The 19,545-nt window shown below is 51.4% G+C and overlaps 2 protein-coding genes across 3 annotated transcripts in view; both read left to right on the forward strand.

Annotated features, from left to right (window-relative positions):
* Nucleotides 1-9,092, forward strand: part of Sez6 (seizure related 6 homolog) — a 46,601-nt gene extending 37,509 nt beyond the window's left edge. The window contains exons 6-17 of one of the 2 annotated variants that reach the window (XM_057774903.1): nucleotides 2,779-2,947; nucleotides 3,041-3,207; nucleotides 3,737-3,931; nucleotides 4,176-4,314; nucleotides 4,426-4,622; nucleotides 5,152-5,346; nucleotides 6,591-6,782; nucleotides 6,863-7,060; nucleotides 7,332-7,370; nucleotides 7,617-7,734; nucleotides 7,820-7,922; nucleotides 8,076-9,092. In XM_057774903.1, coding sequence (XP_057630886.1) covers nucleotides 2,779-2,947; nucleotides 3,041-3,207; nucleotides 3,737-3,931; nucleotides 4,176-4,314; nucleotides 4,426-4,622; nucleotides 5,152-5,346; nucleotides 6,591-6,782; nucleotides 6,863-7,060; nucleotides 7,332-7,370; nucleotides 7,617-7,734; nucleotides 7,820-7,922; nucleotides 8,076-8,108 — 1,745 coding nt within the window. In that variant the 3' untranslated portion in view covers nucleotides 8,109-9,092. The remainder of the gene's footprint in view (nucleotides 1-2,778; nucleotides 2,948-3,040; nucleotides 3,208-3,736; nucleotides 3,932-4,175; nucleotides 4,315-4,425; nucleotides 4,623-5,151; nucleotides 5,347-6,590; nucleotides 6,783-6,862; nucleotides 7,061-7,331; nucleotides 7,371-7,616; nucleotides 7,735-7,819; nucleotides 7,923-8,075) is intronic. The other variant, XM_057774904.1, reaches the window with a different exon arrangement.
* A 4,829-nt stretch (nucleotides 9,093-13,921) lies between these two features.
* The window catches only part of Phf12 (PHD finger protein 12), a 43,732-nt gene continuing 38,108 nt past the window's right edge, over nucleotides 13,922-19,545 (forward strand). The window contains exons 1-2 of the mRNA XM_057774548.1: nucleotides 13,922-14,569; nucleotides 15,204-15,385. Of these exons, the coding sequence (XP_057630531.1) occupies nucleotides 14,504-14,569; nucleotides 15,204-15,385 (248 nt within the window). The 5' untranslated portion in view covers nucleotides 13,922-14,503. The remainder of the gene's footprint in view (nucleotides 14,570-15,203; nucleotides 15,386-19,545) is intronic.

A 19,545-nucleotide genomic window follows, 5' to 3' on the forward strand; every position in this document is an offset into this window, starting at 1 on the left:
CAGGTGGAGCGGACAGTGCCAAGGACCTGGACTGTCGGTCCAAGGCACTAGGTGCACAGCACTGAGGAGGAAGGGAAGGAAGTCAGAACTGCTCCAGAGAGCTGGAGAGCCGGAGAGCTGGCGGTGGTTGTCTGCGGGCCGGGAGGCCATCCTGTAGAGAGGATTTGAACTGGGGTGGTCGCTTTGGGGATGTAGAGAAGTTCAGAGACACTGATCAGAGAGCCAGGCTGAGTGTACAGGGATGCCAATTCTGATTCCTGGAAGGCCTGGGATGGCTACAAACCCAGAAGGCTCATGGTGGTAGTGTTGTGTTTGCCACATGACAGATAATTTTTGTTTTTTATCTTTTTGGAGGGAAAGAACCTTGGACTTTTGAACCTTATTTCCTTTCGTATTCTTCCTAGTGCTTGTCCCTAAGAGTCAGACCTGGTCTCTTGCCTTCAAAGAGCACCACCTAGTGGGGAGGCTGGGGAGTGGTTTAGTGTGGACAACACTGGATGGGGTGATCTCAGTGTGCCCTGTATGTGGGCAAGACAGGCCAGTTCCAAATGGAGGAGACCTGGAAGGATTCCCACAGAGATGGCCTGCAGGGCTGCCAGAATCATTAGCTCAGGGCAGCTTGGTGGATTCTGTGTGAAGGCATGCAGAAACCGAATCTAGTAAGGTGTGCCTGAAGGTTTCAAGGAGGAAGATTGAAAAGGAAAGGAGAGAGTCCCAGTCATCATGAACTTGAACCTCACCTCAAGGGCCATAGAGAACCACTGAGTGATTCTAAGTCAATGGGATGGCGTTCGAGTACAAGGCCAAGCAGAAAGTTAGACTGTTCCTCTGTAGAGAATGTGAGACAAGACTCATTCTGGCCCCAAAATCTAGACTCAACTCTTCTGTTGTCTGCAGCCTTTCGAGAAAATGGTGCTTTGTATGGCAATGGTAGTCTGGCCTCCGAGAGCAGAGGTGTCTGTCTGTCTGTAGTCTGGCCTCCGAGAGCAGAGGTGTCTGTCTGTCTGTAGTCTGGCCTCCGAGAGCAGAGCTGTGTGTCTTTCTGTAGTCTGGCTCCAAGAGCAGAGCTATCTGTCTGTCTGTAGTCTGGCCTCCGAGAGCAGAGCTGTGTGTCTGTCTGTGGTCTGGCCTCCGAGAGCAGAGCTGTATGTCTGTGGTCTGGCCTCCGAGAGCAGAGCTGTGTGTCTGTGCTTGGAACCAGCTTCCTGTTTTAGGCCTGCTTCTTGGCCCCACTCACCTTCTGTGAATTCTGTGCTGGAATGGCCCAGAAACCCTCACTGCTGGGCCCAGACATGCAGCTCAGTCTTTCCTTAGAGAAGAAAAGGTAGTCCCAGGCCAGAGGGTTCAGTTTGAGAGTCCTTAGCAGTCAGTCAAGGAACGAGAATGTTGTTAGTCTTGGAGAGCCACTGCAGAAGGTATCTGAGGCCACCTGTGGCTAACAACCTGCCAAGGCATACTGGTCCTGTCTCCTCTCTATACTCATGCATTCATGTTGTTCACCTGACATGGAAAACCAACTCAAGTCTGACATGAAAAGACAGGGTCTCTGTACCGAAGGGGTCCTAGTTAAAGGACAAACCCAAACAAACAAATGCTTTTGTTCTTGTCGTTTTGTTTTGTGTTCTGGGGTTCAAATCTGAGGCCTGTTATCATGCTAGGCAAGACAGAAAATTAGTTTTACAACAGTAACAAGGCATGGGGACATGTTTGTCATCGCAGCCTTCCTTCCAGGGGCTAAGCAAGAGGACTGTGAGTCCCAAACTAGCCTGGGCTACATAGGGAGACCCTGTTTTTTTTTTTTTTTTTAAAAAAAAAAAAACAGGTCTGATGGCATATACTTTTAAATCCAGCACTCAGGAGGCAGAGACAGGTGGACCTTTGAGTTTCTTGGACCTAGCTGATACTTTTATGCCACAAGTTCCAGGCCAGGACCAGGACTACAAGGTGAGACCCTGCCAGAAAGAAAGAACACAAGAAAGAAAGAAGAAAGAAAGAAAGAAAGAAAGAAAGAAAGAAAGAAAGAAAGAGAAGTCATGTATAATGGCAAATGCCTATAATCTTAGTACTTGAGAGATGGAGGCATGAGGATCAGGAGTTCAGGGTTATCATCTATTTCTTTTTTTTTTTTTTTTTTTTTTGGTTTTTCGAGGCAGGGTTTCTCTGTGGTTTTGGAGCCTGTCCTGGAACTAGCTCTTGTAGACCAGGCTGGTCTCGAACTGCCAGAGATTCGCCTGCCTCTGCCTCCCAAGTGCTGGGATTAAAGGCGTGCGCCACCACCGCCCGGCTATCATCGATTTCATACTGAGTTCAAGAACAGCCTGGCATGCCTGAGGTTAAAAAAGAGGAGGGAAGGACAAGAGAAAAGGAGGAAGGGGTGTGGGAAAGGACAGAGTGCCAGAAGAGTATCAGCTAGCTCCAAGAAAGTCAGTCTTGGATAAGCGGCTTAACATACTGAAGTCAGCCTGGCAGAATCAGTCAGCCTCCTGAAGAGGTCGGTAGAGGGCGCAGCCAAGGCAGCAACAGATGTGCTCACTGCCAAGAAAGTTGCACATGAAACCTCAGAGATGGGGACAGTCAGCCCCCAGTTGAAGTTTGGGCTGTTTGCAGCAGCAGAGTCAGGACTGTAAGATGGGCTCTCAGAGCCACCGCAGCAAAGATGACGTCCAGGCAAAAGTCCCTAGTGCCCATGCTGAGGGCACAGGGCTAGGTGGGGAAGAGTGTTTGGAGGCTGTTTGGAACAAGGGCAGGGACCAAGTATAAGCCCATTGCCATCCATAGCTGCTTGTGGCGGAGTGATCCGAAATGCCACCACTGGTCGCATTGTCTCTCCCGGCTTCCCGGGCAACTACAGCAACAACCTCACCTGCCACTGGTTGCTAGAGGCGCCTGAGAGCCAGCGACTACACCTGCATTTTGAAAAGGTCTCCCTGGCAGAAGATGACGACAGGTGAGGGGCTGTCCCGGCTAGATGGGAGTGCCTGACCTGGCAATACCTTGTTGGGGGGATACCAAGCACGCAGCTGCCACTCTTCTGGCCCAGGCTCATCATCCGCAATGGGAACAATGTGGAGGCCCCACCAGTGTACGATTCCTACGAGGTGGAGTACCTGCCCATTGAAGGCCTGCTCAGCTCCGGCAGATACTTCTTTGTGGAGTTCAGTACTGATAGCAGCGGGGCAGCAGCAGGCATGGCCCTGCGCTATGAGGGTGAGCCTGCTGGAACCCAACCAGTGCTAGGCTCTCTCTCCCACATCCTTCCCCTCTCTAACCGCATCTGTCATGCCTTCCACATTTCGCGCCTGCTCCATGCCCCTTCCCTCTGGCCCAAGATTCCCATCCTATCCTTGAAGGAGCCCTTTACCTCAACCATAGATTTCTAGCCCAAGAGAATGAATTCTCCAGGTTTTAAAAAAGCAAAACAGGCCTCAGCACTTGGCTGGGGTGGGGAGGAGAGACTGCTGTAAGAGGCATCCTAGACCCACACATACATACATGTGCTCATTAACTCACCAAAAGAGTATTGAGAACCTTCTGTATACTAAGTGCCAGCGAGCCAACAAGAATACAGCGGTGAATCAAGATGGCTTCCTGACCAAAATAGGGTTGGGTGCCCTGTCCCCTGCCTCCGATTCCAAGCCCAGGATACACTTTTGCACTGAGGAGGGAAGTGGTAGAAGGCTTGTCCTCTGGCCTAGCCTGGTGGAGGCTGAGCTGGACTGGGCCCTGTGGTTCACAGCCTTTCAGCAAGGCCACTGCTATGAGCCCTTTGTCAAATACGGCAACTTCAGCAGCAGTGCCCCCTCCTATCCTGTGGGTACCACCGTGGAGTTCAGCTGTGACCCTGGCTACACCCTGGAGCAGGGTTCCATCATCATCGAGTGTGTTGACCTCCACGACCCCCAGTGGAATGAGACAGAGCCAGCCTGCCGAGGTCAGCAGGCACCAGTGGGTGGGTCTGCCGGGGCAGCAAGCCGAGTGGGTACCTAGGAGCCAGCCACAGAGCAGAGGGCCGGGGGCCCTGCTGTGCGTGATTGATATTTCCCCTTGAGGGAGGAGGTGGGGAATCCTAGCAGGGAGTGGCACTCTTGTGGGCAGGTGGCAGCCCTAGGGCACCACATTGGAGAGAATGGGCCTCCTCGGCCTCCCCGGCCTCCCCGGCCTCCCCTTCCTTGCAGCCGTGTGCAGCGGGGAGATCACAGACTCGGCAGGCGTGGTGCTCTCTCCAAACTGGCCGGAGCCGTATGGCCGAGGGCAGGACTGCATCTGGGGCGTGCATGTGGAGGAGGACAAGCGCATCATGCTGGACATCCGAGTGTGAGTGCCTCGGGTCAGGCAAGCCGGCTCCTGAGGCTGGGGTCACCTCTTGTCCTGCCCACCTTGGGCCCTTCCCCCAGCCTGTCCTGCCCTGATCCTCCTCCTCTACAGGCTGCGCATAGGCTCTGGGGACGTACTGACCTTCTACGATGGGGATGACCTGACAGCCCGGGTCCTGGGCCAGTACTCAGGGCCCCGTGGCCACTTCAAGCTCTTTACCTCCATGGCTGATGTCACCATCCAGTTCCAGTCAGACCCTGGGACTTCGGCACTGGGCTACCAGCAGGGATTTGTCATCCACTTCTTTGGTGAGCTTGTCTCTGTCTGACTTGGACTGTAGATCCCAAATCATGGCAAGTCCAAGAGCACAGGGCAACAAGGAGACTGGATGCCCTATCTGATGAGCAAAACCCGGGAAGGTACCAGGCATCCCCAGAAGCCTTTGGTTAGAGCAGGGGAGATTTGGGGAGGCAGCAAGAACTTCCTAACAAAAACAGGAGCTACAGAAAAGGGCTGGCGCCTTCCTTTCTGACAGTCTGGAACAGAAGTGACTCCCCCACCCTCCTTTACCCATCTCTCAGGCCTGAGGGACTGGCCAAGTGCTTCTGAGAGCAGAGTCAAAGCCATGGTGACAATCCTGGAATCTTGGACACTCAGGGAGGTCAGGGGATGGGCAAGGGGGTGGGGCTTGAGAAAGCAGGATGAGTCACTGAGACTTTCCCAGCCATTCTAGGCCCAGGCTAATCTGCAGGAAACAAAGAGACCTCAGAGTTGGCACTAGCACAGTCACCTTGGTACTGGCCAAGGGGCTGCATCTCCCTGCTTCTGTGTCCCCAGAGGTGCCCCGCAATGACACATGTCCAGAGCTACCTGAGATCCCCAATGGCTGGAAGAGCCCATCACAGCCTGAGCTGGTGCATGGTACAGTGGTCACCTACCAGTGCTACCCTGGCTACCAGGTGGTAGGATCCAGTATTCTCATGTGCCAGTGGGACCTGAGCTGGAGTGAGGATCTGCCCTCATGCCAGAGGGGTGAGTGCCCCTGTCCCCGTGGTCCCTCCCACCCTGACTCCTCTGTTCTGAGAGAAAATCAAGCACAGGTCCTGTTTCTGCTAGCATTCGTGTTCCTCTAACTTGTTCCCCCCCCCTTTCCCTGTCTGTGAAATGGAGATGATCCATTGTCACAGGACTTCCAGAGAAGTACCGCAAGCATTTCCTGGCTGACCGAGGACCAGGCAGTGCTGGCTGCCTCGAATGCATGGCTTTGCCGCCCTTGATGAGTGTGAAAAGGATGTGTCAACAGAATGGTGGGCACAATCAGGCATGGTGTGTCACACGCCTGGAATCTCAGCATTTAGGAAGCTGAGACAGGAAGATCAGGAATTTGAAGGTGGCCTAAGGTATAGCGTGAGGCATTTATTTACCCCCAAAATGTGGAGGGGAGGGTGTCTGAGTGACTAAGAGCACTTACTGCTCTTGCAGAAGACCCAGGTTTGGTTCCCAGCACTCACATCAAGCAGCTCACAGCCTCCTGTAGTCAGTTCCGGGGAATCCAACACCTTCTAACCTTGGTGGACATCTACATGTACACAGTACACATAAACTCGACACAAACACAAACATAAAACAACAACAACAGCAAAAGACAAAAACAAAAACAAGGGTCTGGAGAGATGGCTCAGTTGTTAAGAGCACTGGCTGTTCTTCCAGAGGTCCTGAGTTCAATTCCCAGCAACTACATGGTGGCTCACAACCATGTGTAATGAGATCTGGTGCCTTCTTCTGGCCTTCAGGCATACCTGCAGACAGAACATGGTATACATAATAAATTAAAAAAAAAAAAAAAGGCTGGGGGGTGGATGTAGCTCAATGGTATAAGACCACCTGGCATGCATGCCATCCTGGGTTCTAGAGCTGCCTAAAAGGAAAGATGCAGACATCTAAATGAGAGTAGAGCCATATAGCCTGGTATTAGCTGGCCTTTGACACGTGAAAAACAGGGTGAACAGGCCTTTCTTTTGTCCCACCCTCATAGTGTCTTTAGCCTAGACTGGCCTCAAGCTTCTATGAAACTGAGGATTACTTTGAATTTCTGATCCTTCTGCCTCCACTTTCTTAGTACTGGGATTACAGGCATGCACCACCAAGCCAGGTTTATGTAGTGCTGTCCGTTAAATCCAGAGTTTCAAGCATGCTTCCAAAGCACTCTTACCAACTGAGCCAGACCCCCAGATGCTGAACCTTCCTTGCTTTCCTGCTTCCCTCTCCATCCATAGTGACATCCTGCCATGACCCAGGGGATGTGGAACACAGTCGACGCCTCATATCCAGCCCCAAGTTTCCTGTGGGGGCAACTGTGCAGTATATCTGTGACCAGGGTTTTGTGCTGACGGGGAGTGCCATCCTCACCTGCCATGATCGTCAGGCTGGCAGCCCCAAGTGGAGCGACAGGGCCCCCAAATGTCTCTGTAAGTGCCAAGTGTGTGGAAGGGGGCCCTTTAGAAGGAGAGGGATCTGAAACTTGCACCTGACTCTGCCTGCCTTGCAGTGGAACAGTTCAAGCCATGCCATGGTCTCAGTGCCCCTGAGAACGGTGCCCGCAGTCCTGAGAAGCGGCTTCACCCAGCAGGGGCCACCATCCACTTCTCCTGTGCTCCTGGCTATGTGCTGAAGGGCCAGACCAGCATCAAATGTGTGCCTGGACACCCCTCGCATTGGAGTGATCCCCCACCCATCTGTAGGGCTGGTGAGTGCCACTATCCCCTTAAAACCCCACCTGGACCATAGAACTGTTGTAGTAAAACAATTTCATGTTGAGAATCAGAAGCACCTGCCCATGCCCCTGCCTGTCCCTCAGTCTCTGCCCGGTCTCTGATCTAACATCATCATGACAATGCAGGAGTGGGCTCTCCCTGGTCAGTTCCTCTTCCATGACGAGCCCACTTCTGTGCTCCTTGCATTGGTGGCTTGGTCCATCAGGCTCACCCACTGCCCTTGGCGCTCCCTTCTTGTTCCAGCCTCTCTGGATGGGTTCTACAACGGCCGTAGCCTGGATGGTGAGTCCCCATGCTTGAGAGCCAGATATGTGGTCCCCCTGCACCTGGCTCTCACAGCTCCCAGGCTGTGGGTTCCCACAAATGGAAGGCAGAGAAAGAACAGTTTGGGCCCAGAAGGGCATACAGCTTCTTCCCTACCCTAACCAGCTAATGGGAGCTGGTCTCTGATGTCCTTGAGAAGGGAGGGGACATAGGCTCCAAGGGACAGGGACATCAGCTCCAATGCCGCTCACCCTTTGCTTTCAGTTGCCAAGGCACCTGCCACCTCCAGTGCCATGGATGCTGCCCACATGGCAGCTGCCATCTTCCTACCACTGGTGGCCATGGTGCTGCTGGTGGGAGGCGTGTACCTCTACTTCTCCAGGTGAGTCTGGCTTCTTTTCCTGTTCTACACACCCAGTTCACTCCTGCCTTGCACCCCTGCTTCACAGGGTCTTCTGTCCTCACAGGCTCCAGGGGAAAAGTCCCCTGCAACTTCCCCGAACTCATCCTCGCCCCTATAACCGCATCACGGTGGAGTCAGCGTTTGACAACCCAACTTATGAGACTGGAGTAAGTATCCACGTTGGCCTAGATACCTCTTCAGGACCCAAGTCCTTGCTCCCTTAGGTGGGTATGCCTGTGGGTCCTGCCAAGCCCTCCTTTTGCCTTGGGAAGGCGGACTGTGGCCCGATGAATCTTCTACAAGTTTCCAACTCCCCGCAGTCTCTTTCCTTTGCAGGAGACGAGAGAATATGAAGTTTCCATCTAGGTGGGAGCAGCCTGGGGATGCACTTGCAGCCCTGTGTCACAGGCCAGTGGCAGGGCTCCTGGCTCTCTGCTGTCCCTTCACCTCCTGTACATACCACCTGGGAAGAGACACCACTAATCCCTCAAGAAGTTGTGCCCTTCCCTGCCTGCAATGCCCACAGTGACCTATTTTCTTGGCACCACTGCCTACTTAGGGCCCTTCTTTGGGTCCAAGTCAGGCGCCCCCTGACTTGGATAGAACCTAACTGGAGCACATTTCCACCAGCCAACATTCCCCGCTTCTCTTATGCCCTGGCCCTCCGTCCTGAAGCTGCAGGCAGAGCAGGGCACTTTCTACACATGGCCACCGTTCAGCCCTGGCATGTGGGGACTCCAGAAGAGCTGATTTGTCCCAGTGGAAATGGGACAGGGTGCCCCTCACAGGGCCATCACCAGTGGCCAAAATTGTTCTCATTGGTGACCTCAATGGTAGTCCTGGCAGGGAGGTTTTTAGTCCCTTCTCTAAAGGCTCAAAATTGGAGTTGTGCCTTCTACCCTGTTCTGGGGAGGTGAGGATTTTAAGGAATCCTAAAAGGTTCAGGGACTCTGTCCCAAGCTCAGGTTGGGCTTCACTGGACATTCATGCTCCACACCAAAGCAGGATACCCTACTGTCCCCGACATCCCTTTAGTCTGAGGGGAGAGACCTTCCTTGATGCTCATCTGGATGTTACAAGTGTCCCCCACTTACTATGCTCCCCCTTCCTGCCACTGTGTTATGGCATGCCAGGAGAGGGTAGGTACATTCTGGAGAGGAGTAGAAGTCTAAGGACCCAGGAATGTGGCACAGAACTGAAGTCAGAAATCCCCAGGAGGAAGCCCAGTCCAGACCGAAGGCCACTTTGTACATATGATGTATTATATGGGGTCTGGGCTCCAGCCAGAGAACAATCTTTTATTTCTGTTGTTTCCTTATTAAAATGGTGTTTTTGGAAAAAAATTAAGCAGTGTGAACGGTGCTTTCCTGGAGGGGAGAGGGTGGTAGATGAATGTGGTATGGATCTTGGAGGGGAGAGGGTGGTAGATGGATGTGATATGGATCTTGGCATGAGAAGACCTGCTAGACCCACCAATCCATCATTCCCAGATTTTATGAGAAAAAAAATGCTATATGTATTTAAATAGGCAACACTGCCCCAAAGACATTAGTGTTACAGATGGCTGGTGAAGTGAGAGGCCCCAGTGGTTAATGCCACAGGGATGTGGGAGTTCAGTAACTCAAGTGCTCATCCACCCCAATGCCTCATTTCCTCCTCTGCCACAGCTACATTGGCCCAGTCCCAACCCCATTTTAATACTGCTGGACTGCTGACAATGCCCAAAGTCTGAAGCATCTTTCCCTCCACATCTTCTACCAAGTGAGACTTGAGAGACTGGAATCAGAACTGTAGACTGAACTTGTACATAAACTAGCCAGCTTGGCTTGTCCTCAGAAAACATCCAGACTCTGAGTAGGAAGGACAGGGTGGCTTGGGGGTACCTGATACAGGCAAGGGCTCTTTAAGGTGGCTGCTGAAAACACGCATCCAAGGGACAGTATACAGACTGAGCACGTTGTTCTTATGTATTTAGAAACGTGTGTTTAATCATGTATGTATATGACAACAGTTTTAAAAGATGTCATGAATTTGAAAAAGAGCAAGAAGGGGTATGTGAGGGGAGTTGAAGGCAGGAAAAGGAAGGGATAAATAATGTAATTATATTATAATCTCAAAACATAAAACAAGTTGGGTGGTGGCGCACGCCTTTAATCTGAGCACTCGGGAGGCAGAGAGGTAGGAAGATCTCTGATTTTTTTTTTTTTTTTGGTTTTTCGAGACAGGGTTTCTCTGTGGTTTTGGAGCCTGTCCTGGAACTAGCTCTTGTCGACCAGGCTGGTCTCGAACTCACAGAGATCCGCCTACCTCTGCCTCCCAAGTGCTGGGATTAAAGGAGTGCGCCACCACCGCCCGGCTGTAGGCCTATATTTCTGTATGGCACAAAAGCCATAGGCCCGATCTGAGGTGATCTGAGGTGGCCATGTAGCTCTGCAGACAAGCTGCCTCTGCCTAACAATGGTCAGGATGTTTGGAGGATATCTTATAGAGATGCTAATTCAGGCCTACGTGACAGCTAGCATACAGGTAGAATGCAGATGTGACAAAAGGCCATTCACCTGGTTACCTAGGATACGAGTCTAATGTATTTTCTGGCTCAGTTTATGTGATGATATATAAGATGTTTGGATAATAAACGCGGAGAGATCTTCAGGAGATAGTCAGGAGAAAAGACCCTGAGATGCCCTTCCATCATGACATGTAAGCTGTGTCTGATTATTCCTTGCGACTTCGTACCAGTTCAGTTAGGGGAAATAATTATCTGTGTTTGACCCACACGGCCTTCAACACTGGTCTATAGGACAGTCAGGGCTACACAAAGAAATTTTATCTATAAAAAGCCAAAAACTAAAAATAAAGACTGGTCATGGTGGTATACACTTTTAATCCCACACTCGGGAGGCAGAATCACGAAGAGCTCTGTGAATTTGAAACCAACCTGGTTTGCAAAGTCAGGGCTGTTATACAGAGAAGCCCTATTTCAAAAAACCATAAACAAACAAATGAATGCTTTTTAAAGAAGTGATGGCTGACCAGGATAACTTAAATTTGCCCATTCCCTATGGCCCCCAAAGTCTTCGGAGATGAAAGAATCTTCCCAGGAGGCACTTGAAAGATAAAAGACAAAAACACCTGAGAGGAAGACCTGCGCCCACCAGTACCTTCTGCTTCTACAGTCTTTAACTGGAAGATGTGGACCAGAAATTCCTCCAGGCCTCTGTGCAGCCCAAGTCAGGGGGTTCGGTCATTCATAGTGCAATACCTATATGGACCACAAGAGGTCGCTTCCAGAGGCTTCTGCATCCCACCTGCTCTCTTTCCTGGAGTCCCCTTGAACACCCAGAGCTGGAACTCTCCAAGGTGGCCCCAAGTCCTGCCCTTACTGGACTGACCTCATCCTTCAGGCTTCAGAAGAAAGGTGTGTGGAGTGATTTGTTCCTCTGGCACCTGTCAGCAGAGCCAACTCTCATTTTCCTCATTAGCCCACTGCCCACTCCTGTTTTCAGCTGCAACGGATGTGTTGATCAAAGCGAAGCCTTGCTCACTGGCATGTGCCAGCAGCTCACTTCTGTGCCCAGTAATACCTTCAGGCTGACACAGCAGCACAGCTGTGCTCTGGTCAGCAGGAAGGAAGCCAATGAGAGAGGGCATATGAGCTCCAGCTTCTTAGGTCATGTGGCATGAAGGAGGCATAAAGCCTGAGCTCTTCCTTCAAGGAACCTATCCAGCCCTCTCCTCTGTGAGCCACATCTCAGTCCTATAGCTACTAATCTATTGTTGGCTGTGGTGACCACAGAAGTCAGAGAGCAGCCAATTTGCATGACATTCTCCACTTCCCATGACCTTACTATTTCCAGGCACCAACACAGGAGCACCAGAGAAATACAAAGTCTCTCTCTCTCTCTCTCTCTCTCTCTCTCTCTCTCACACACACACACACACACACACACACCTAAAACTTCACACAGTTATCCATATCCTTTTTGATTTATAGTCCTGACTGTCCTAAAAGGAGAAGCAACAGTTCCTCAGAGACAGTAAGCATGGTGTGGAGGACGAATTCTGACCTATGAATCAAGAAATGTTCCCTTTTTAGGTTTGCTATAAACCCACTAGAAACCTAAGCAAATCACTGCTCCACTGTTGTGTATCTGGAAATAGAGTTTAAATCAAATAGTCTTTCTGTTTTACGACTCTGAGAATGATGTATGCAGAACATAAAACGAGTTTAAGTGGAGGCTGGACAGATGGTTCAGTGGTTAAGAGCACTTACTGCTCTTCCAGAGGACCTGAGTTCAATTCCCTGCACTCACATGGTGGCTCACAATCATCTGTAATGAGATCTGATGCCCTCTTCTGACCTGCAAGAGTACATGCAATTAAAATACATACATAAAATACATAAATTAAAAAAAAGCACTGGCTGCTCTTCCAAAGGACCTGGGTTCAATAACCAGAACCCACAGGGCAGCTCACAAGTGCCTGTAACTCCAGTTCCAGGAATCTGGAACCCTCACACAGACAGACATACGTCCAGGCAAAACCCGAATGCACATAAAAAAAAAAAGTTCATGTGTCGGGTGGTAGTGGCGCATGCCACCTTTGATCCCAGTACTCGGTAGGCAAAGGCAGGCGAACCTCTGAGTTCGAGGCCAGCCTGGTCTACAGAGCGAATTCCAGGACAGCCAGGGCTGTTACACAGCGAAAGTCTGTCTCAATAAACCAAAAAGAAGGAAAGAAGAAGAAGAAAAGTTTAAGAAGGCCAGGCATAGTAGCAATAGTAGCTCACGTTGATCCCAGAAATGGGACCGGAGCAGAGGCAGAAGTATTTCTTTGAGTTCATAGTTAACTGATATACATAGCGAGTTCTAGGCAGCTAGGGCTGCAGAGACTCTATCTTTGGAAAAGAAAGAGGGACGGGAGGGAGGGAGGGAGGGAGGGAGGGAGGGAGGGAGGGAGGGAGGGAGGGAGGGAGGGAGGGAGGGAGGGAGGGAGGGAGGGAGGGAAAAATAAAAAGAAGGCAGGATACAGTCATACTGTCACCAATATTAATTAACGTCTAGTGTGGTTCATTTATCCCAGTTCAACAGCTTCATCCGCAGTATCTATCCACATCGGAGAGCGATAACAAGGGATAACAGCGGATACCCAAAGACAGAAGCAAGTCTCTCTGCCCAGAATTTGAGACGAGGAGCTCAGACTACAAATCCCAGTACCCTTCTCAGCAGGCTTCCCTCCCCAGCATCCTACGGAACAGTGCAGCATCTACACATGAAACTACAATTCCCACAACTCATCAGACCCATCGCGATCCTTACTCCCAGGGTGCAATGCGTTCCCGTTCACCCTTGAACACAGCGCGTTGCAAGTTGGGGGTTGAAGTCAACTGCAGGCAGGTAGCTGGGCGTTGTCAGGATTACGGACTGTTTGGGCTTTTGACTTCCTCTTTAAGAGCTGTTCTCAGGGACAGTGGTTAAGAGAGGGTAGAAAGGCAGCTTGAACCAGCCTTGGTTCCATCGTGGCGCAAGGCAGCGATGTTCGTGCTAAAATTAAGTGTCGAGAGCGAGAATTAAGTGGAAACAGCAGCCATCCAAACCGCCACCAAAAGCGTCTTTTTTTTGTCGCAATGGCTTTTTTTTTTCCTTTACCAATATGGCTGCCTGCTCCAGCCACACCTGATGCTGGAGCCAAACAATCCACTACAGCTTCCCTATGAGTACTACTGCCGCCGACAGCATACCGATTCCATACAACATCACATCTTGGTGATTGCGGACTCCAAGGGCACGGTAGCCCAAATCCCACTACCAAAATGGCGAAAGGAGACGCTTTCTTGTGCAGGCCGCCAGGTGACAATACGCCTGCGCGTGAGGCGGGTGTGTTGTTAAGGGACGGGAGGGTGGCAACCCAACACGCCTGCGCGGGAAGAAGGACCACGGTCTGCACACAAACACCAATGGGTGAAGCGTTCCCAAGTTCCTGCGGCTGCGCCATGACCCGTACGCGCTTACCCAGGCGCCTGAGCGAGGCCTCAGGTCCCGCCCTTTTATCTCAGTACGCTGGCGCACGGCAGAAAGGCGGCGCTTCTGCGCTCCAGACGAATGCCAGCGCGGCTGCGCGCAGGGGGGTACCCCATCACCGCGGCTGCGCGGGAGCCAGGCCGCCGGCTGTCACTGCGGTTGCGCGCGGCGAGCGGCGATCCCGGGGCGCCTGCGCGGGTGGCTTTGCGGGCGCTCGCGGTAAGTTTGCGCCAAGTGCGCGGCAGCCGGGACGCAGACGGCGGCGGCGGCGAGAGGCGGAGCCCGGGGACCACCCCACATCATCCTCCCCCGAGTCACCTCACGTTCCACAACCTCACCTAACCTCTCACCCCCCCTCCGGTCCCCCAACCCCGGGATGGCAGCGCCCTCCAGCCTTCCCGGTCGGACCAGCGGTCGCCAGTGCCAGCTTTAGCCTGTGGGCCTAGGCCCCGCCGAGGCCTGACCCCCTGAAGCCGGGACCCACTGTGCAGCCAGCCGCCGGGCCGGGGCTGAGGGGTTGCTCCCCTCTCACGGCCCTTGGGGAGGACGCTGCCGTCCCAGGGACTGGGGACCGGGGGGTGGGGGGGAGCCAGGGCGAGGAAGTCGGAACCTGTGTTGGGAAGAGAAAAGGGGGCCGGGGGTCAGGAGTGCCCCCTTCCCCCGCCTCCCCCCTCCCCCTGGGGCTGGGGGGGCCGGAGCAGAGAGCGCCCAGCCCGGGAGGTGGATGAATGTGGGAGAAAATGGAGACCAAGACGATCGTGTACGACTTGGACACGTCGGGGGGGCTGATGGAGGTAAGACTGGTTCTCATCCCCTTCCCCCAGTGCCGGGAGGGAACCTCCGCCCCACAAAGCCGGCCCTAAGCTCGAAGCGCCAGAGGGCCGGGGAAGGGGGGGGGTTCTTCCTCACCCAGTCTCTCCCTCCCATCTTTGCAATTTGGGGGACTGAGCGCAGCTTCCGAGGACGTTTGCAGCAGTTTCACCTACCCGCCGCCCTCGATTCGCTCTCCTGAGGCTTCAGCCCACTCCATTTTATTTCACCGGCAGGCCTCCCCACCCCCTTCTTGTCGGCCCCTTTGTGCTTCCCCCTGCACGTCCGGGTACCAAGCTTCGGGCCTCCGGAGCCGGGCTTTGGAGTCCCCCACTGTCCATACAAGGAAGTGGCGAGAAGGGAACCGCGCACCCTCTCCCCATCCCCCTACCCTGATCCTCATTTGGAAGGAGCTTTTCTCCTTGTTGTGCTGCAGGAGCGCAGTTAGGGTGGGCTTCCCCAGGTTCCGGGGACCGAGAGGTTCTGGAAGCAGCCTGGATGGGTGGAAGAAGGACAAAAGGGGGAAGAGGGGTGGGTGACGGAGAAGCCGCGCCTCGGGGACTACGGGACGCCCTAGAGCTCCGAATGTGCACACACGCCGTTTGTATGTGTGTGCAGCAAATCCAAGCTCTGCTGGCTCCCCCTAAGACGGACGAGACAGAAAAACGGAGTCGGAAGCCGGAGAAAGAGTCCCGGAGAAGCGGCAGGGCCACCAACCACGACAGCTGCGATAGCTGCAAGGAAGGTGGGGATCTCTTGTGCTGCGACCACTGCCCTGCCGCCTTCCACCTCCAGTGCTGGTAAGGCCTGGGGACCCCTTTGGAGCACCTTGGCGGACCGTACTCGGTACATTCCTTCACCAGGCCTGCAGAAATAACGGGCGCTTGCAGCCGCTAGCTGCCTGCAGCCGCTGGGGCGAGTGCCTCTGCGATCTCGGCTTTTGCCGGGATCCGGCCGACTTGAGGGCAAGAGCAGCGGCGTGACCCCGGATGGGGGTTGGGAGGAGTGAGGTGAGCCCCAACTGAGATTGGAAGTAGATAGGGAGGTGGGACTGCTTGGGCCGAGTGCGGCCGGCGGCGGCGGGGGAGGAAGGGGAGGAGCTCCAGGTCCAGTGCCGCTTGGCGGCCGCGCGCTCCCGCCGCCCTCTGGGCTCCTGCCTGCGCCTGAGCTCTCCTTGGGGTTGGTGCGCGGAGCTCTCGGCCACCCAGTTCGCCCAGGTTTAGACCCAAGCGAGCGGGTGCCTGCGCCGGTGCAGGAAATCATGGAGGATGTCTCTCGAGTCTACTTCTTTGCCTCTCTGTTTACAATATGGCGACCTGCCTTTAAATTATATTTTTATTCTCAGCGCCATTTTGGCTACATATATGATTTGCAAACGTCTCCGGGAGAACGGTGCGGGTAGCCTTTGAGCCCTTTCTGCAGTAGCTCCTCGAGGGCCAGGGCTAGGATCTCGCCGACTTGATCCCTTTCTCTGCAGCTTGCCCCCTGTTGCCACTCCAGAGCTGCCCCCCCTCCTCCCTCTTTGCTCCTCCCTCCCTGCTCTGCTGCCTCTTAGGAAATCGGGCCGAGTTAGACAATTAAAATTGCCCTTGGGCGCCGATTTCTCTTCTCCGCTCTGGATCAACGAGCCCTTCTCCACAAAATTCTTTGCTGCTGGGGCAGGATTGTATTTGGTGGCCCCAGAAAGGCAGTTCTGAGAGCTGGAAAGCAGTCTATTCTCTCACCTCAGCTGAATGGGGGTGGGGGAGGGGGTGTGGGGTTGATCGCCGGGTGAGGGTGCTTGATCCTTCTCATCGTGGAACGATCCGGCAAAAAAGATAGTTTTCACTATCTTCTGCCCCCACACCACCTTTCTGCCCTGCACAAAAATCCCACATCTGTACTTCGAACCCAGGTAGCCTCTTCTTGTTCTGTTCAGCAACAGTTGACTGAGGCGAGCTTCTGGGAGGAAGGGCTGTTCTGTTTGTTCCCACTTAGATTGGGAGGGAAGGGGTCCTGTTATTTTCTTTTGGTTTGGGTTTTTTGTTTTTTGTGCTGCCCTTTATAACTGGTGTTGTCTATTTTGAAATCCCTTGTTTCAAAAAGTGTTTAAGGTCTCCACAGTTCCATCCACATTCCCTCGCTTGGTTTGTGGAATAATGCCTGCTGCATTTGTACTAATTGCAGGTTTTATTAGACAGATGACTGATAACTCGGCAAATTAAGACTGTGGTCAGAAGTTACGTGAGACATACCCGTTACTAATTCCAAGACACTTTTGCCTAGGAGGGCACCCCCATCTTGGCTTGTAATGTTCCAGGGACAAAGATTATTATCCTGGAGGAAGCTTTGCTACTGGTCTTTAAATTTTTATTATGAAGTGAGTAATGCTAACAGTAAGGGCCTGTGGGTTCTGTTTTTAGCCTTTACTTCCTCTAAAATGTAATCCACCTGGAGAAAATATTTGTGATACAGTTTCTCTTGCTATTCCTTTTTATTTGGGGTGGGTTAAATTGACCTCACTCTGTAGCCCTGCTTGGCCTTGAACTCACAACCATTTTACTGCCTCAGTCTCAAAAGTACACATCATCGCTTAGCCCTCCCTTGCTGTTCTTGAGCACAGGAGGGATTTGAACCTGAGTCTGTGTTGATTATGGTTTTTGTTGTACTTATCTGATGCATGACTAGGACTGTGTTTTCAATTTCTTCTCTCTGTGTTTTTTTTTTTTTTTTTTTTTTTTTGAGACAGTCTTGCTGTGTATCCCTGTTTGGTTTGGTTTGACTTAGTACTTGTAATGTCGCCCAGGGTGATTTCCAACCTATGCCCATCGTCCTGCTTCAGCTTTCTGAATGCTGGGATTACAGCTGTGCACCCCCATATCTAGCTGTATTTTTTTTTTTAAGTTTGGGCTAATATTTTAATTATTACCTTTAGGGCGAAGTGGGTGTTAACTGAGATTGGTGACTCCTTTGAGTGAATACTTGATAAATTTTATATTATCTTTTTAAAAATCTCATTTGTTTTATAATGTTGGAATTATTAAGAATCTGAAGCACCTTAGGAGCATTTGCTTGACAATTATGAGGAACAGAGTTCAGATCCCAGCATCCACACGGCTCTTGCTTATGCCATTAGCTCCAGCTTAGGGGTGGTGGTGGCAGACTTGGGATTAGTGATACTTAGCTGGCTTCTAGCCTTGCTGGAAGCCAGGTTGGTCCAGGTCATAGCTTAACTGAGAAAACACCCAGAATTCTCAAAGGAATAGGCAGAGAAAATGGAGGGGGACACGCAGTGCACTCTAACCTTTCCAAACTCGGGAGTATGCTTTTGGACATGTATACCTTCACTCATACACATACATACATTACTTTTAGTTTTTTTTATAAATTACATTTATTGCCAGGATGTGGTGGTGCACACCTTTAATCCCAGCACTTTGGAGGCAGAGGCAGGTGGATCTCTTCAAGACTTGCCTGGTTCCAGGACAGCTAAGGCCGTTGCACAAAGAAGCCCTGTCTCAAATATCATATATATATGATATATATATATGGAGGGGGGTGCCATGGAGCCCAGGTGAAAGTAAGGGGACAGCCTTCAAGAGTCAGTGCCCTCCATTGCTGTTGTTCCTAGGGACTGGACTCGGGATTTCAAGTTACCATATGGGGCAGCAAGTACCTTTACCTCTTGAGACATCTTACTGGCTCTTAAGTAAACCTTTAATTTAAGAAAAGTTTTGAGACATGGAAAAAGTGTGCTATCTTTTTGCCTAAAGTTGGGCTTTTAAACTCTTAAAAGCTGAACTCTGAGTCTTTAAGACTTTAAAACTTGTTAAGTTTCAACTGCAGTTTCTGCATTAGCTGGAAAGAGAAAGCGGGAGGGACAGTGAGACTCAGGCTACACATTTCATTGACTGTTTCCCCTTTCTGAGATCATGAATGAGGACTGGTAATCAGAGATTTAAAAATGGTAGTGAATGAAGTAGGACTTGTTTCTCATCTTCAGTTCTCCCTTGAAGGTGTCAGTACTGAGTGAATGTATCATCGACTTATCTGAGTTCTTCTCTAAGTCACGAAACATTCTAAGTATTAGTGAACGAGGAGGAAACCATCTTTTAAATAGAATTCCCTGGGTGCTTTCATTTCATAAGTGAGGATTTCCCCACTTTTCTGTTTTTTTAAACCACATTCTCCAACAAAATTGAAGTACTAAATCAGCCAGAGTTGTGAGGTCAAGCAGTTAATGTTGAGGTTTTGATTCCTGAGTGTGTTTTCAATAGTTTTCCTGGTTTTGCTTATTTGTATGGGGGTGAGGTTAGGTAGAGCTGTATTTTCTCCTGTTTCCCCTTTGAACTGGCTGAAACTACATGACTTAGATAGCATGTGTCCCTTATGTACAGAGTGAGTGAGAATGGAATTGGAATTTTATGAATGCTATGGATCATAATTTCAGTGCTACTATCTTTGAAAGTTCTATGAGATAATTCGGTAGGTCTTTGTTTGCCTGTAATCCCAGCATTTTAAAGGATGAGGCTAGAGTACGGAGAATTCCAAGCCTGCCTGGGCTATATAGAAAGACCCTGTTTTTTTTGGTTTTTTTTTTGTTTTTTTTTTTTTTTTGGTTTTTCGAGACAGGGTTTCTCTGTGGTTTTGGAGCCTGTCCTGGAACTAGCTCTTGTAGACCAGGCTGGTCTCGAACTCACAGAGATCCGCCTGCCTCTGCCTCCCGAGTGCTGGGATTAAAGGCGTGCGCCACCATCGCCCGGCAAAAAGACCCTGTTTGAAAAGAAAACAAAAAAAGAAAAGGTTCTGTGAGACCAGTCCTTTGTTGGGCTGTTTTCCCAGTATGCTTTATGGTAATCAGTATATATTAAAATGCCCCAGAAGTACTTTCTTTTGGTGAGATGATGCTGGGTTGACTAGGTAGGGCCTGTTAACCCTCCTGTCACAGCTTCCCAAGTAACCAGGATTTTAAGCCTGAAAT

Source organism: Chionomys nivalis, chromosome 7 (assembly GCF_950005125.1).
Source record: "Chionomys nivalis chromosome 7, mChiNiv1.1, whole genome shotgun sequence".
Classification (NCBI taxonomy): domain Eukaryota; kingdom Metazoa; phylum Chordata; class Mammalia; order Rodentia; family Cricetidae; genus Chionomys; species Chionomys nivalis.